We start from the raw sequence: 18490 nt of genomic DNA on the forward strand, positions 1-18490 counted from the left end.
CAGCAGAAGATCCAGGACCTCCCCTTTGATGGCCCTACCCTGTTTTCAGATAGGATAGATAAATGACTGCATAGTCTGACAGACTCTAGGGCCACCCTCTGCTCCTTCAGCCTACATATACCTACTAACCACTGCAGGCATCGTAACCCCCATCCTTGGCAAAGATAGTTTCAGCAGCCACAAAGGGGCAGTAGTAGAAGGCGGAACAGGACAGACAGGCGCCGTTCAGGCCAACAATGTCAGGGTCACCAGAAGGGCCCACAGGGACCCATGCCACGGTTTTGATGGCATGGTCGGGAGCATTGAATCAATCCGATCCACTCCAGCATCCCCAGTTTTTTTTCATTCTCCCTATCCCACTTTTATCATACGGGGTGCAACATCACCACAGGCCGGTGGGTCCAGTGTATTGTAGAGGGTATACGCCATTCAGCTCTCTTCCTACCCCCCTTCCCAACCCTCTTCCCTGTCCCTCTTCAAGGACGCTTCACGTGAGATCCTGTTAAGGCAGGAATTGCAATCCCTCCTGGGTTCTGGGGCCATAGAAGACATTGCTCCCAGGCTCATCAAAGAGGGGTTTTAATCCTGGTATTTCCTAATTCTGAAAGCGTAGCGGGGCTGGAGATCCATCCTCGACCTAAGAAGTCTTAAGGAGTTTGTGAAAAAGGTAAAATTTCATATGCTATCCCTGGGTCTCATATGTCTGATGTTGGAGCCGGGGGGATTGGTTTGTGGCCCTTGACTTACAGGATGCATATCTCCATATTTCAATCTACCCTTCGCACAGGAGGTTTCTATCTGCCATAAACCTGAGAAACCATTATCAGTTCATGCTCCTGCCTTTTAGTCTGTCTGCGGCCCCAAGGGTCTTCGCCAAATGCATGGAGGTAGTAGCAGCACATCTATGCAGGCAAGGGGTGCAGCTGTTCCTGTACCTAGACGACTGGCTAGTCAAGGGTTGTTCCAAGGAGCAGGTGATTCAACATGTACAGTTGATCTGTCAAACCTTTGTAATCTTCGGTCTCTTGATCAACGAGCCAAAGTCAGTGTTGGTCCCATCTCAATCAATAGAGTTTGTAGGGGCATGACTGGATGCCAGGTGTTCCGGGGCATTCCTGCCAGGTGACAGGTTCATGTCCATGCAGGCCATCATCCTAGACATCCTGGCAGTTCCCACCACGACGGCCAGGTGCTGACTGCATTTGCTGGGTCACATGGCAGTGTGCGCCTTCCTGGTGCAGCATGCCAGGTTAAGGACGCGCCCTCTGCAGTTCTGGCTGTCATCGGTGTCTTGCCCTGTTAGAGACAGTTCAGACTTGGTCGTTATGGTGCTGACACAGACTTTGTCAACCCTGCACTGGTGGTTAGACAAGGGGGTCATCCTCACAGGAGTCCCCTTTGCCCCTCAGCAGCCCACACTTTCCCTAGTAACGGACGCTTCAGGCGGGGAGGGGTGGGGGAAGCATACCTGGGTCAGCTACGAACCCAGGCTCTTTGGAGTGTGTCAGACCTTTGGCTCCACATAAATGTGAGGGAGCTGAGGGCCATCAGACTGGCATGTGTGACTTTTTCAAGGCCAATCTGGCAGGACACTGCATGTCAGTCAGTGCAGACAACACAACAAATGGGGGGGGCACACTCCTTTCCCCTGTGTCACGAGGCCATGATGGTCTGGGATTTTTGCGTATAGCACAACATCGTGCTGCAGGCCCTTTACCTGCCAGGTGAGCACAAGTCACGGGCAGACCCAACTCAGCAGGTCCTTTACAGATCGCAAGTGCTCTCTCTGCCCAGAGGTCATTCATTCCGTTTCCCTGAAGTGGGGGTATTTCCACATGGACCCATTCACCTCCCACTTCAGTGCGAAACGCGGGACATTTTGCTCCTACCACAATCAGAGCCCGGGGTCCTGGGCAGAGACCTGGAGTGTCCCCTGGTCAGAAGGCTGATGTATACGGTCCCTCCAATCCTGCTAGTTCACAGGGTCCTCCTCAAGATTCGCTCAGAAGGGGCACTGATTATCTTGGTGGCCCGTCAGCGCTTGTTCTCGACCCTCTTGCACCCGTCGATCCGCAAGCCGATGATGTTGCCTGTCTGGCCGGACTTGTTGATGCAGCAAGAGGGGAGACTGCAACATCCCAGTCTCCAGTCACTGCACCTCCCAGGTTGCTCTGTGGCTGAGGGAGCTGGCCTGTTCGGATCTCATAAAGGAAGTATTGTTTAAATAGCAGAAAACCCTCTAAGAGGGTGACTTATTTGGCTAAGTGGAAAAGGTTTTCGGTGTGGGTGTCTCACAGAGGGCTGTCTCCCTCACAAGCCCCCATCCTGTTGATTTTTAGATTACAGGGGGGGTACGGGGGGGCTTGATTTCTTGTTTTGTTTTGTTTTTTTTTTCCCACAGCTGTTCAACATATTTGGAGTTGTTTGTAGTGGCTGGAGAGTTGTAGATGGTGCAGCTTTTTGGGATGGTGTGTCTCTTGCATGTACTCAGATGTTGCTATCAAGTTTTGCTTCCTTTTTTCGCTATTGTCCAGTTTTTATTTCAGGTGACTACATTTGCATCCAACAGAAAATATCCGTGTTTTGTAACAATGTTACTCCTAGGATATTAGATGAGGTGGGAGACACAATTTTTGTTTTTTTTTTATTGGATCAACTTCTGTTAGTGAGAGAAACAAACTTGTGGAAAGGTTAAAGATTATTAATTGCAAAGCAGGGAAACAGCTCCCAGGTCTTCTGATTCCTAGTTCGCTGCTCTGTCCACTAGACCACTTTCAAGCTTACAGAAAGCTGCAATTCAAGCATAGGACAGGCACTTTTGGACTACATCTACACTACAGCAGAAAGTCCACTTTCGTTATGCAACTCCAGCGGTGTAGATAGGTACATCGCTAGATTCAGTGTACCTTAAGTTGAGTTTCCATGTGTCTACACCATGGGGAGGTCAACTGTAGAAACTCTCCCATCAACTTTTCTTACTCTTCTCATCCAGTATAGAGTGATGGGACCCACAGGAGAGCAATCTGTGATTGACTTTTGAGGTCTTCAGTAGACCTATTAAATCAACTGCTGGTGGAGCCATCAAAGCATCTTTTGGGCTATAAGAATCTTCTGGGCTGTAGGTGTAGAATTAGTGTCACAGCTAAATAGGAGCTAGAACAGATTGTTTAGCATAGCTAGTTAACACACATTTTACAGGTCGTTCAAGATTAATGGCCCATTAGCACCTCATCAAGTGCACTTAATGCCCCAATAACTGTGTGTGAAACGAGACAATCACTAGGTCTTGGATGAACTCAGGTAGTAAAATGATAAGACAAACACCAGTGGCTGGCTGCTTTTCAAAAAGCAGTTAAACTATAATCTGATCTCTCACTACTCCTCAGCCTGAAAGGTAACCTGGAAAATTTAAACCCCATCCCACAGCTTCCTCTTCCCTGACCCACATGCATTTCACCTTGAATAGTCCATTAAAAGAAGTTTTATTTGAGTACCTTTCCTATGCTTGTTTCAGAGCAATAGCTGTATGAGGCTGTTGGAGGAAGAGCTCTTTATAAGCTTGAAAGCTTGTCTCTCACACCAGCAAAAATTGGTCCAGTGGAAGACATTCCTTCACTTACCTTCCCCCTATAACTTAATAGTTTGCCAGGAGACTTCGGTCATTATGTACTGCCATTAAGAGTCATGAAGGTGGGAGAGGCTGTTTGTTTTCTGAAAGAGTGAATATAGCAAGGAGGTAATCACTGAGGGCTTGTCAACACTGCCACTTTACTGTGCTATACTTTTCTCGCTCAGGGATGTGAAAACATATGCACCTACCCTCCCCCCCATCGTCTGAGCGTAACAAATTAAATATTGCTCCAGTTTAAACAGGATCCCAGTACTGTTAGCTACCCCCTTATGGAAGTTGTTTACCTACAACGCTAGGAGAGCCACAGCCAAAGCCTGAGAGGCTTTGTAAATATGTATTTGTGAGGCTTCTTGGCCATACTTCCTGGTCAGAACAAGCAGCCCAGGAGATGATATGCAGCCGTAGATACTCCAAACGCATGGGCAAGGCAAGAGTTGGAGATTGTGTGTTCAAGTAGGAATAAGCTGGCAAAAGCTATTGCGTGTGACCCTGAAAGCAAGCAGAGAAGCAGCCTCGCTTTAGACAAAGAGCTTCTCTAGCCTGCACTCTTGGAGATTTCTCTAAGAAAATGGCCTATGCCATGTGATCTGTCCCTACCACTGCCCAGAGCAACAGGACCTTGTGTATATTTTTGTAAGCAAAGAGATCCCATCAGGATGGCCAACTGGCTTTTCATGCAAACAGTCACCCCACAAAGCCTCAACTTTGGGCTGTCAGCCTGGTCCATAGGACAATACATTGGAAGGTGGGGAAAATATCTAGTGGTCTTGACAGAAGAATGGTATCTCCTGTGGTCGTTTGGGTGTTTCTCCTTCCAAAAGTAGTTTGTCTGAGGCCTTACTAAGCTCAGAGTTGATAACAATAAGCAAAGTTTTTGAAAACAAGTTTATCTGAAATAACAGAGAAGACAATGAGAAAAATCTGTGTTGCCACCAGTGTTCCCTGTAATCTGAGCACTTGTGCAGCCACTCAGAAGAGATTCAGATGCAGCCCAGCTGATTAGCAGAGCACCCACAGCTAGGCTTTCTGTTTCTGTTGGTGGTGCATATTGAACATGGCCTCAGTATGAATGGAAAAGATAAAAGGGAACATTGTGTTGCCATTACCTGAAAGCCCAGAGTAGCTGGCAGCCTGAGCTTTATCAAACCTTTTTGTGTTTATCCAAGTCAGACCTTTTGAATCCACCTTAAACAACACTTAAACGTGCAGGGGTTGTTTCTATGCATAAACGCAATGGACTTGCAGTATCAGCAGAAAGGATTGAACCTGAGACCTTAGGGGCTAAAGCCCTGCATTCTACCACATGAACTAAAGGCCAGGTGCCTCTCAGACAAGCCTGTAGAGTGGAGACTTCACTCATCCTGGTAGGTGGTCTCAGTACCTCTGGGGTTACATATGCCATCAGTGTTATCTCATATTTAAGACAAAGACCAATTTATCTGAATGTTCCTTTTTAGGAAGTTTTCAGTGGTAGAAAAATAAGGTGGAGGCCTGGCTCTAAAAAGAATAGGAAAACAAATTGGGAGAGAGGACAGTGAGCTGCTGTATTAGTCAGTTAACTGAGAAGTCTGGCAGATGGCCGTCGGTCACTGAATGTTAATGCTCCAGATGCATGCAATGTTGTATCCATGCCTGTCTTAGGATATTAAAGAGAAGGTGAGTGAAGCAATATATTTTATTGGAGCAGCTTCTGTTGGTGAGAGAGAAGCTTTCAAGTCTATGCAAAGCTCTTAAACTATGCTCCAAACAAACTTTTGTGTCTCACTTTTCCCAGGATCTTCCAGACAATCTAAGATTATATTAGGTCTGGATCTATCAATGTCCAATCCCAAGTACAGCAATATGAAGTCTTGGGTGGTTTCATATGCTGTTTGGTGTACTGTGGTGACAGATACTGGCAAAGCCAAAACTATTGTTCCCAAAGCTCCTATCTCAAATGGTGCTGCAAAATGGTTGTCCTGCTTGTGTGGATGGGACCAGCTGTGTAACAGTAGTAAAGTTTCATATATAGTCTGCCTTTATCGCCTAGATACAGATTTTGGGGGATCCTCAGTCTGCTTCAATGGATTTTGCTCCCACTGTCTAATTCCATAGTTCTTAATATAGTCAGGTTAAGTAGAGCAGGGGTGGGCAATGATTTTTGATGGGAGGGGCCACTCCAAGAATTGGTAAGTGGTCAAGGGCCGCACTCATCCATAACAGTAATGGGGTCTGGGATCAAGATGGGTGCAGAAGGGGTGTGGGAGCTGGGAGGGAGTTTGAGTGAAGGAGGGAGTTGTGAGATGAGGCAGTTAACTGAGATGAGGAGAAGATTGTGAACTGGAGGTGAGTACTAGGAGATTGTGACCTGTGGGATTGTGACATGTTGCAGGAAGGGGTGTAGGGGTTTGGGCTGTGGCAGGGGATCAAAGTGTAGGATCTAAGATGGGGAAATGGGTGCAGGAGAGGATTCTGACCTGGAGGAAAGATGCAGGCGTGAGTGTGGGGTCTGGGAAAGGTTGTGATCTGGAGCAGGAGGGGGTTCGGGGATTTGGGTTGTGACCAGGGCAGGGGGCTGAGGTACAAGGAGTGTAGGATGGGGGATTGTGACCTGGGGGATTTCCAGGTCTGTGAAGCAGTATGGGTGGAGGAGTAGGGGGGCAGAGGGTTTGGGTTACGTGGGGTAAGGGCAGGGAGGGGCTGAGGTTCCAGAGGCAGGCTCTGGCAAGGAGTCACTTACCTGGGAGACTCACAGCCAGTAGCTCAACAGGTTCTTTTCCGGGGTCCCTGCCTTCCATGACCCCGCCCATGCTCTGAGAAGCTGCAAGGGCCATGTGTATTGCTCTGAACTGAACTCTGTGAATTGAGGGGAGGAGGGGCGCTTCATATGCAAACAGGCTAATAGGAATAGGCCAGGAATAGGCCAATGAGAGCTGCAAGATTTGCTCACCTCACAGGGTTCGCAGAGCCCAACAGTTGGCTTCTCTGAGCCCTGAGCAGGGGCAGGGCAAACTGGAGCCTCGCTGAGGTTCCTGCAGGCCAGATCCAGCTGCTTGGCGGGCCAGATACAGCCTGGCCCTGGATTAGAAGAAAGTGACATTCTTCTTCTGAGAGAGAGACAGGTTTCTAGTATTTCTTTTTCATGGGCTGTGGTAATGCTTTTGGATGTTGACGGCCAATGCTTCTTTGAAATAAGTATTGCACACTAATGGCTATGTAGCACTGACATACTTGTAAGTGAACAGTTGCTATAGCAATGGGGTGTGTGGGGGGGGGGAGTTTGAACATTTCAAAAACGTAAAAAAGCTTTATTTTGGGGGGATGCTGAACGTGTTTATTGTAATTCCTGTTGCTTTTTACTTTGGAATTTGACTGTGAATCAAAGCAACCTTAATTAAATATATATTTTAAACCCTGTTAGTAGAATTTGGAGGGTGGTTTTTATTGTTAATTTCAGTGTTGTCAATTTAATCATTCTGGTAAAAGCCTGCCAGCAGTACTGAGCTTTCTAGTAGGATGTTAATCCACAAATGGTGATGGAAATTTGCAGCCTCCTATTCCTGTGAGTGGTGTGTGAAACCTTGCTTTTCGCCTGTCTGTGCCAGCAGGACACCTGCCATATCTTAGCACTCGGGCTGGGGAGGTGGGTGGAAGAGAAGGCCTTCAGAAGTTTTACTTACCTTTGTGTATCGTGAAGCAGATTTCTGATCAAATTGATATATTGGATGGATCTGTGTACAAGCTTCGATTCCTTTTATGATTTACTGTGTGGGAGGTATGAGACTCCCATAGGATCTTGAGAGTTCTTGGCAATGATGCAAAGCATTTGCTTCTCAGTAGCTGGTAGGGAAGCAGGAGGAAAGCCAGTATGCACCTGTCATTGTGCTAATACACCAAATACTGAAACCGCGGGGTAGAGTTTGGAGTGTCCTTTCCCATGGATGCCAAAGCATCATTATTCAAAAGACTGGTTAAGGATTGAGTTTTAGGGCATGTTGTTAAAGTGACTAAGCATATTTTCTAAACAGGTTACCATAATTAATCTCCTTGTCTTTCCCGTCTAACAATACTAAAGGCGTTTGTTAGAATTAGAAGGCATTAATCTAGTGTTGGTGGTACTTTGGTTCTCTTGTGAGTTTATCAGAGTTGTATGGGAACTCAGACCACAAAAACATGAATAGGAGAGTAAGTTGTGGTTTTTGTTCTTAGACTGGATGTGCAAGAGAAAGCTACACAAAGGGGAGATTCTGCAAAGGAGAGGTCCATGGTTTATACACACATTAACATTTTGTTCACTACTTCCAGAGAGATGGACCCATTATATATGCAGTGAGATGCAAAAGGAAATAAGTACTTTAAAGTATTGTTATGAGCTCAAATTTTTTGTGGGGAGTGGAATTTATGATTTAAGGTACTGCTTTAAACAAGAGGGAAACCTTATGCAGGTAATGGTGTTTTGAACAGTGGTGTTGGAGAGGAAGTTTGTTTCACTGCTACCTTTAACCATTTTTGTTCCTCTTGGGTCTGAAAGACACAAGCATTCAATGCCCCCAAGAAAAATGAATACAGTTAAGCATAGAATGAGTGAGGTCTGTGATGCAATAAAATATTACATAATATTTCGGTAATGCCTACAGTGACCCAAAAGTTTAGGAGACAATGATGAAAGTGTTTCTCGAGTAAAATTGACAAATCTTTATAAAGTATTTAAAAGATTATAATTTAGGGTTGAAAACCACTGACACCTATTTAGGTTTTTTGTTTTGTGTGCTTGCAAGATTGGCATAACAAGGTAAACTTGGTTACTATGGAGTTGTATGTATGAAATTTTGTACGTATCAAACATATTTTTCAGCTATGGTAAAATACAATGAGAAGAGATAAGTGTATAACTGGGGGCAGAAGTGTGGTTACATCTAAGCCTCAAGGGTTTTATTCCGTTTTTAATTCGGTCTCCATTGGTCCTGATCCTTCACTGAACTTTCTTCATTAAAGGCCAAAGAAACTTTTTTTTTCACTTAATATGCAAAAATTCTTAATTAGTTTGCAAATCACATTTTAAATATTCATTTTTTGTATTATTTTACTGTCTCCTTAAAAACAAGTTTCCGTGAGGCATTCCTTGACGTAGATCTGAATATTATCTTGCTACATATATTTTATGCAGTACATGAATAGAAACAGTACTCTGCAACAAAAAATAATGGTTACACTTGATTTGGGGGAACATACACTGAAACTGGAACGATAAAGATTAGCACAACCCCCTGCTGAAAAGATACCTCACATCCATGTTGAGTTGTACAGAGCTGGTTTGGTTTAATTTGTCAGATATCATCTGACTTGAGTGTATGGAAGGACTGATCAGAATGAGATCCACTGACTCAGAAGTGGGCACCCTTGCTTCGTCCTCAAGCAATGTGTCTGTCTCTCTGGCTGTTCCATTCTTGGTCTTGATGCTGTCCCAGCACTATGGATCAGAGAATTTGCCAGAAGCCTCTGTGCAGGTCATGCACGCATGTACCTGTCTCTGGTCTGAGATGAAGCTCCACAGTCTTTGAAAGAAAACATCAACATTTAGATAGTTTAACTTAGTAGTCTTGTTGTTATAGTTGGACAATTTGTTAGTTGTTCTTGTTTGAACCTGAATAGTTACTTGTTTAGAAAAAAAAAACAAAAAACTGTCAGCTGCGATGCTGGGCTTGCCAGGCTTCAGGTGTGTGCCTTGTGTTGAGAGGCCATGCTGGTCTCTGATGGATGCTCTGACTGGGTCTGCTGCCTTGGAGAGTCAAAGGTAAAAGTGCCTGCACTGCAGCAAACTTAAAGCCAGAGTCCACAGTTACAGAGACCTCAGACTGAAGCTAATATTGATGGAGAAATTGCTCACCCCAACTTCAGAACCTGGTCAACAATCTACTTCAGTTAATTCTTCACAGCTTAAAACCTCTCCTGAAGGAGGCGCTCTTCCATGCCACACAGCATCTGGACCACAAAAAAAATGGTCACCGATGAGATCTACGTCAGTGGCACCAAGAGCAGCTTGGGTCAGCACTTGTGATACTTCCTGCACCTCAGGCACCAGCCAGTGCCTGTCACAGGCAGTACCCACCAGCATGGCACAGAGGCTACAATCTCTAAGTTGCCTACCTCTTCTTTGGTGCCTATGGCACCAACGCACAAAGCAGCACAGACGTCAGTCATGGCACCGACCTCTAAGCCATGGTTTTTAGTACCAGCACTGCTCAATCCAGCTCCACCTACAGTACCATTGCAGGAAGTGGGGTTGCTAACACCAGCTCTGTGGCCATTCATGCTGCATAGCGGTCTTGTGATTGATTCCACGCTGCAGTCTCCGTTGTTCAGAAAAGACATCCCCCATGAACCACGCTGCACAGTTTGTCTCCACAACAATAATAATTTTCAAGCAATGAACAGGAAGCTGAGGCAGCATTTTCCTCACAACACCTTTCCCTTGCCAGATATTGGCCATGCTGCAGGCCAAGGGTGTCCTACAAAAGGTATCCCAGCAGGCATGTGAGTCCACACAGCAAACAACCCAAATCTGCCCAACACACCATTTCACAGCAGGACAGTAACACCCGGGAGCCTGAACCTGTGATCTAAGACAAACCAGCTCAGACACGTCACCATCAACTAATTCTTTGTCATCGCCAGACGAGGCAGTAATACCCCTACCTCCAACATCAGCAGATTATTTCTCCCACTTTTAAGACCTCTTCCAAAGGATTGCGATAGAGCTCAAGATCCCGCTGGATTGATTTCAAACAAACAACATGAACTTAGAGATGTCTTGCAAATCTCTTTGTCCTCCGAGAGAGCGCTTCCCATTAACCCTGCTCTCATGCACCCAGCAGAAACCATCAGGCAGATGCTGGCTTCCATTCCACCTACTTGTAAAAGGGCCAACCCTAAATATTATGTACCATCTAGACCAGGCGTGTCCAACCCGCGGCCAACGGGCCACATGTGGCCCTGAACAGCTAGTAATGTGGCCCCACAAGATCGTAAACTTTTAACATTATTACGTGATTTATATACATTAACTATATTATGTATTTTATATGCGGCCCAAGACAATTCCTCTTCACTCAATGCGGCCCAGGCAAGCCAAAAGGTTGGACACCCATGATCTAGATGGTCCAAGTTCCTGTTCTTCCACCCAACCCCTAATTCACGGGTGGCAGAAGTGGCCAGTCAGTGTACTAAACAATATGAGTACAGGTCCACCCCTACAGACAGGGACAGTAAATGCTTAGACCTACTGAGATGCAAAACGTATGCCTCCTTGACCCTCCAATTTAGGGTTGCTGACTGTTCCATCTTACTGACAAAATGCAACTGCAGGAATTACATGAAATTTCTAGTCATCTTAGATGACATCCCTGAGGCCAAAAGGCCCAAATTTCAGGCAGAGGCCCAAGCAATCACCCACATAGCTCTGCAAGCCACTCTGGATTGCACCTGAGTATCCATGGTTAGGGCTGTAGTCTTGCACAGAGCCTCCTGGTTCTCAACTCCAATTTTCCTGGGCAAGGATCTACCTTTTGGGGGGGAAACAATGAAGTCCTTTACGCTGTGAAGGACTTGTGAGCCATGCTTTGCACTCCAGGGAACCAAACACCAGCCACGTGGAGGAGACCATTCCAATAGCAAACATACCAGCAACCTAGGTACCCTTCTTATGCACAACACACACCATACAAACAACCTTTTCAAGTCTGCAGTGTTGACCATAACCATCTGGCTCAGCAAACCAAACCCCACTAAGCAAATTTGAAGCCTTGGTTGAGGGCAACAAAGATCTTCTGCTGGTTGCAATGCTGAATACTATCATTCCACTATTGTGGACCTCCTGCACCACTTTTACAACCAATGGGCAGCTGTAACATTAGACAAGCATCAGAAGGCAATTTGGCTTCCCTAACCCATTCCTTTCTATCCCTCCCATCTACCCTGTCCCTTACTGGGGACCCTTCTCTCAAACTAAATGTACCTCAAGAGGTGCAACATCATCTTCAGGAAGGAATGGTGGAACCTGTTCCCTCCCAGCACAGAAGGAAGGGCTATTATTCCCACTGTTATATAACACAAAAGAAAAGAGATGGCTTGCACCCCATCCTCCATCTCAATAAACTAAACAAGTTTGTGAAGACACAGAGTTTTCGCATGATAATACTCAGAACTGGTGTTCCAGTGTTGCAACAGGGGGGCTCGTTTTCAGCCCTTGCCCTACAAGACGTGTATTTCTATGTACCAAGATATCCATCACACAAATGCTTTCTACTATTTACACGTGGAGCAAAGCGCCGCCAATATAGAGTTCTAGCCTTTGGCCTTTCTACAGCCCCATGAGTCTTTTCCAAAATACTCGCAATCACAACAGCATACCTTCACAAATAGGGCATAATATTATTGCCTTACCTGAACATCTATCATCTTCAGGCAGCATGTACTCATGGGCTATGTCTACACTAGCACAAACCTTCGAAATGGCCATTTCAAAGATCACTAATGAGGTGTTGAAATGCATATTCAGCGCCTCATCAGCATGCTGCCAGCCGCGGCTCTTCGAAATTGCTGCGTTTCGCTGCCACGCGGCTCATCCAGACAGGCAAAAGGAACCCTGTTTGGATGAGCCACGTGGCAGCGAAATGCAGTGATTTCGAAGAGCCATGGCTGGCAGCGTGCTGATGAGGCGCTGAATATGCATTTCAGCACCTCATTAGTAATCTTCAAAATGGCCATTTGCCAGGCCATTTTGAAGATTTGTGCTAGTGTAGATATGGCCATGAAGAATTGAGGTGAGCCACACAACTTATGCTCTGCTTTTAAGTTCTGGGCTTTTAAGTAAATGTGACAAAATCAATGTTACGGACGACTCAGAAAATACAGTTACAGCCATGCTTACCAAAGGGCAAGCTACCTTTCCATCAGACCGCTTGCATGCCATTCAAACCCTGGTATCTACTCTGTGCACTAGTCCTTAAACCAAAGCATGTGATTGCCAGTAGTTACTGGGATATAATTTTATATATTAAAATTCTACACTCTGCCTGCAGCGTTCTGAATTTGTGTGTGTAGCTGTCCCTTTTGCAGCTCAGCTAATAGCACTATCAGAGGCTTTGGTTTGCTTATTTGCTGGAGGGGAGTTAGTTGTATTCTACAAAAATAACTATTTAGGCAACGCCTGGGAGAATAGTCTGAGTATTACATTCCCCAAATTTCATAAAATAACCGTATGAAGGGGGAAAATCATATTCCTCCATAGGATTTACAGTATATTGCTCCTGTTTCAATGCAGTCAACTCCACATATGTTCTCCCCTTCTACTGGAAGGACTGCAGCCAGTGCAAATGGTGTGGTAAAATAAAAAATGAGCAAAAACTATGCAATATAAATACAAAAAGTAATCAATTAAGTTTCCTTTTTTTAATTGGGGGTATTTGAAAATTAAATGGCAAACAACAAAATTGTTTATAAAACTTGTTTCTTCTTTAATAATCAGCGTTTTATGTTTTGGATGCTTCATGTCCTGCTGTTGGGATTGTCAGGGCTCAGAAGCCATTAGTATATGCCCATAGATTATCCCAATACCTTTCTGATTCTGTTGACATTGCTATATCCGTCTTACAACCTTGTCAGCCCCAGCTTGCTAGGGGTGCAGAGCTTCACCACTACAGCTGTCTGAGACTGTGCATAAAAGTCCTTGATCAAGGTCATCTACTTTCATTCTCTTACTAGTATCTGCTGGTGGAGAGAGCATCACCAGAGCCACTTGTAAGGAAGCTGCAGTATTAGGAGCTGCTACAGGGCTTCCCTTTCAACTCTGGGAGAAGACAGGTTGCGTTGACAATTGTGTTACGGTTTAACCTCTGAAATCTGGGACACTGTGGTCTGGTGGGACCATGAATTTTGCCAAAGCAGAGACACCCTCCTCACCCCTCCAGCAGCTGAGAGTAAGGGCCAACTTGGAGTCTGGCAGCTGGGAGCCTTAGCCTAGCTAGGCAGCCATAGGGGAACTGGCAGTAGCCAGGGGGCAACTAGTAGGAAGCTGGAGAGAGAGAGCTTGGGAGCTGCGTCTGGTAAGCTCCAAGGGCATTGACCTCTCCGGGTCTGGCAAAATTCCTGGTGTGGGACTGCTTGGGTCTTAAGGGTACTGGACCAGGAAAGTGCAACATGTGGTAATAGATGATGGCACTGCTGGAGTGAAGTGTTTAAGAAGGGAGAGCTCAGTGCCTGCCTGTAAGTGCCTTGGAAGTACCAGCACATTCCCTGAAGTCTTAAGAGCAGAAGCAGTCCAAGAAGAGTAGGATACAACCTAGCAAGGGACCTGAAGCACCCAAGCTACATTCCAGCCTGAAATGAGGCATTCTATGTAGGTGGAGCGGTGATGGTGGAGCTGGGATCGTGGGCAGAGCTTTGGAGAATAAAACCACCTATTTTTTTCAATCTGACCCTGATGGTTTAAAGCAATAAAAACTAATTTTTTTTCTTTAAGCTTTCATACTTTTTACAGATGTTTAAAAGAAGTACCAAGAAGTAACCCCAAAGTATTTTGATGTTGATGTGCATACGTAATTTCGGCTAATGCTAATTAATGAGTTAGATGCTTAAATGGAATAGACCTTTTAACTATACAGTATTTGAAATCATTGTTGTTACTATACAAATAATCTCTAGGGTTTTTTTTATGTATCTGTAAGTAGTCTGCCCTCATTGGGAATTGTGTTCGAAAAATCTATACTGCAGTGCCTTTGGTGTGCGCTGTCACCTGAAGAAAACTTACATGGTTTAACAGTGGAGCCAACAGAGCAGCAGTTTTCAAACAGTGGGTTGGGAACTCAAAGCAGGTTGAGAACCCATGTTAATATGGTCGCCAGGGCCAGAATTAGACTTGCTGGGACCCATGGCTGAAGCCTGAGCTCTGCCCCCCCATCTGGGAGGTGGGGCTCAGACTGTGATTCTTCCCCCCTTCGTCCATACCAGGGACATGTAGTAATTTTGTTGTCAGAAGGAGGTCATTGTGCAGTGCAGTTTAAGAACTCCTGCAATAGCTTGTTCTTTCCAACAGAAATAGCACATTTTACTTCCATAAAGATGGGGTGGGCAGATAAATTAGTGTATTAAAAAAGTTGTAGCAACTAAGTTGGAAACCACTAACTCATTTTGAACCTTACATTATTTGCCCATTACATTTTTATGGAAAATAAGGTCCCATTATTATATTTGCCTACTTCCCATCTTTCCATTCTGTTGTAATAGTGTGTGTGTGTTCGCACTGTTTTCTTGGTATTTGAGATAATTCACCCCAAACGTACCATAATCTTCTTAATGATAAAGTAGTGAAGTGTGTATATAACCAACTTTGTACTGTGCACATGAGGGGCTGAAGGGGACTTGTCTACATGAGCTCTTAATTGACCATTGGGCATTACGCAGTTCTTCAAGGCTGGAGGTGCTGTTCTTTGTTTCTTTATTCTATAGATTTCCTTCACACACTGCCCTGAATGAGGAGTTTCTCCTCTGTAAGGCTGTCTCCTGCAGGATTCCCTACTGGCTTTGGTGGCTTGGCACCGAACTGTGTAGAGTCAGATTGTTGACAAATAGGTAGCTGCAAACAAATGCTCCATGCACTACATAATTATTGGCTGTAATGATAGTTAATGAGCCATAGAGTGCTTGATAGATTCAAGGGTCCTGTAGCCTTATTGTGTCTTGAATAATTGTAAAACTTTGCCTGATTTTTGGACTCTGATTTTTGGAATCAGTACACTGGGATTAGATGCAGATCATCTTCATTGCTAACTGAAAGAGGGTGGGTAATAGTATACATTGTTCACATTTGTTTAGTGCTGAAGAAAATGAAGAGATTGCACTGGTAAGGTATAAGCCAAGTGTAAGCAAGTATTGTACAATTCATACCATTACTTCTGCTGTTTAATTGTGACCTTTTAAAATTCTTCACTAATTTGTTCATGGGTATCACCTCAGCTTAGCCTATCCACCACTTTAATGATTTTTATAATAAAGGCTTCTTTATTAATTTTGTTTTCTGGTAGTACCTAAATGCCCATTTCGGACTCAGAACTCCATTATACTGGCACTGTACGCAACTAGTAGCAGACAATCCCAGCCCCAAATTGTTTACAACCATAACAAAAAAGATAGTGTGGAGAGAGAATGTAGAATATGAGCAGTTATTGCCTGGAAACACCAAGTTAATTTTTTTTGAAGTTTCTCTTTTAAAATGTCTATATAGTGGGTTACTGTGTGAACAGAAAGAAAGGAGTGAAAGAGTGGAGGGAAGGATGGATGCAGGGAAGTCTGCTGAGAGAAGAGAGTAGTGCTGGGCAACTGAGAGTCCCTCCATCTTGGTGGACAACTTCCAACCCACAGGTCACATGGCCCACTGAGGTGCTACCTATGGCCTGTGCACCCCTTTATGCCTCCTTGCCCCATGCCTCTCGCACACTGGGGATGTGGTGTCCCACACTTACCTACTCCTCCCCCTCCCTCCTAGCACTTTCAGAATGCCATGCATCAGCTTTCTCAGCTGTTCAAGGAAAGGAGCAGGGATGGAGCACAAATCAGTGGATTCATGGTGCTCTAAAAGTGCTGGGTTGGGGTGAGAGAGAGGTGCAGGACTCCGGCTTGTGAGCGGGAAGGTGAAAACGAAGGTGAGAGGAGGCACAGAGGAGGGTGCCTAGGTTGCAGATTGCTCACTGCTGATAGTGAAGTTGCAGCAGAGACACAATGAGAAAAGGGTTGTGGTTTGAAGAAAATGTTTTCTTCTGTAGTGATTAGAGGATATGCCCACAATCAAAATGTTTGTGGGGGGAAGAAGAGAATTGGTCAGGAAGTCCCAAAAGTTCTGGTAAAAGTGCTGCTTCAAGTTCTAGCCTGGTGGAGTCTCTAGGCTTCACAGGGGTGACTCCACCTGCAGGTTGTCTCCCAAACTGGAATGGCTGTGGCTGGGCAGAGAAATGAGGCTGGAGCACTGCGTGTGGCAGGACCTCCGAAGGGGCTCCCCACCTTGTCTGAGTGTTGTGGGCAGCACAACCCCAGTTGCATTTTGTCCTTAAAATGTGGTGTGTAATCAGTAAAGATTTCTTCTATTACAACTTTTTCTGTTACTAAGTGCCACTATTTGACCTGAAAAAAGAGGCTTTTTCAGCATTGGTCAAAATTAGTTTGCCCAAATTAAAACTGAGAGGAAAAAGCTAGTTTGTAGTAAACTACTTTGCAAAAAAAGATCATTGACCTGAGCAAATGCACTTGAAATTTGTAATAGTTGAATGTTTAGCTCCTGATCTGTTCGAATTTTTATTCCACTATATTTTGAAGTTAGTTATTTAGTGAATTTGAACAAAAATACCTGCATTTGCTGCTTAGAAACAAAATATAAATTCACCCCGTTGTATCGACTCTTTAGATTGTGGTAAAATTAACTCTGCATTCCTTGTAATCAGTTGTTTCAAATATGGCTTTTGGTTACTTATACCTCACCTTGTCTGAATGCAAAGGAAACCCGAGTCAGCTGATACCGTACTGTTGGCACGTCCACCTTTAACAGTTAGATAACTTGTAACTGACAAATCCCCCAACAGGTTTTCAAATTTCTATACGCACAGATATTTTTGTGAAGGAAAGGTACACATTGAAACTGCGTAGCCTGGCACCCTCTGGACCAGATTGGTGCCTAACCAGGGGAGTGTGATATCGTCTAGCAACATTACCAACACTTCCACTGTTTACTGGGCTATTAGAAGACAGTTAGGGGTAAACAGTGTTGCCAGACTAGAGAAATTCGACATATACATGGAAGATAGACTTCCTGGAAGCCTGTATGGGAATTTCTTCTAGATTTGTTGAACTCACTCGTGTTCCCCCCTTTTTTTGTTTTGCAGCCATAGACCTTTTGTATGGGGGTATATACTGCTTTATGTGTCAAGATTACATATACGACAAAGACATGGAACAAATTGCCAAAGAGGAGCAACGGAAGGCTTGGAAATTACAAGGTTTGGTTTTCCTGCCTGAATTTCTTATGTTTGTTTTTAATCATACCTGTCCCTCCCATTTGTCAATGGCAAAAACTAGTAAGGGGAAGAGAGAGATCTTTAGGGACCCTAGTGCAGAATGTGGGAGAGACAGATTTATAGATATTGCTGTCCAGAAGCTAGACTGTTAGTTTAATATGTGCATCACACTAAATTATGAAAAAAAAATATTTTTAATTATAATATAAAATCCTCTATCATGATCATGGACAATTTACCCTAATGTCATCAGAGTGGAGAATTGTAACAGGCTGAAAATGTAACAATCTACCTCTTAGACTATCTTAGGTATCTCAGGCAAAAGGTCTGTTCCCCTCACATGTAATGCCACTCTTGTCTGTGATTTTTTTATAGAATGTGACAACTTACATGCACACACCCATCTTCTGATTGTACACATAGTATATGTGTAAAGATATTTACACGCAAATATATGTACACACATTTGTTTTGTTATTCAGTTTGCTTTCCCTAATTTTTTCTTTTTTAGCCTTCACCCCAACAGTGGTTTCTCACTACCAGTGTACAATGACAGGTAAGAGGCGTGGGCTGGCGACGCAATTCACTAACAAGCGTCCCTTTGCTGATTATCCTGCCATGTTAGACAAGAATCATGATTAAGAGTGCCAGTACATAATGCAGATTGTTTTCCTCTTATTTGTACATGTTCCAGGGATCCAATAATAATTAATTTTGCTTATCCTTCCCTTGATTGAGCTACTCCAAAGTAAATATTCCCCTGTTATGGAGGGGAGAAGGAGTAGAGATTCTTTTAACCAAACTGAGTAGTGTTTAAAGG

General features: G+C 44.4%; 1 protein-coding gene across 3 annotated transcripts in view; it reads left to right on the top strand.

Moving 5' to 3' along the window:
- Nucleotides 1-18490, top strand: part of USP22 (ubiquitin specific peptidase 22) — a 178958-nt gene that overhangs the window by 75479 nt on the left and 84989 nt on the right. For 2 of the 3 annotated variants that reach the window (XR_012647743.1, XM_075010791.1), the window contains exons 3-4: nt 17539-17652; nt 18182-18226. Coding sequence is in view for 2 of the 3 variants with exons in the window: in XM_075010791.1 (XP_074866892.1) it covers nt 17539-17652; nt 18182-18226 (159 nt within the window). In the remaining variant the exon portion in view is untranslated. The remainder of the gene's footprint in view (nt 1-17538; nt 17653-18181; nt 18227-18490) is intronic. The other variant, XM_075010792.1, reaches the window with a different exon arrangement.

Source organism: Carettochelys insculpta, chromosome 16, assembly GCF_033958435.1.
Source record: "Carettochelys insculpta isolate YL-2023 chromosome 16, ASM3395843v1, whole genome shotgun sequence".
Classification (NCBI taxonomy): domain Eukaryota; kingdom Metazoa; phylum Chordata; order Testudines; family Carettochelyidae; genus Carettochelys; species Carettochelys insculpta.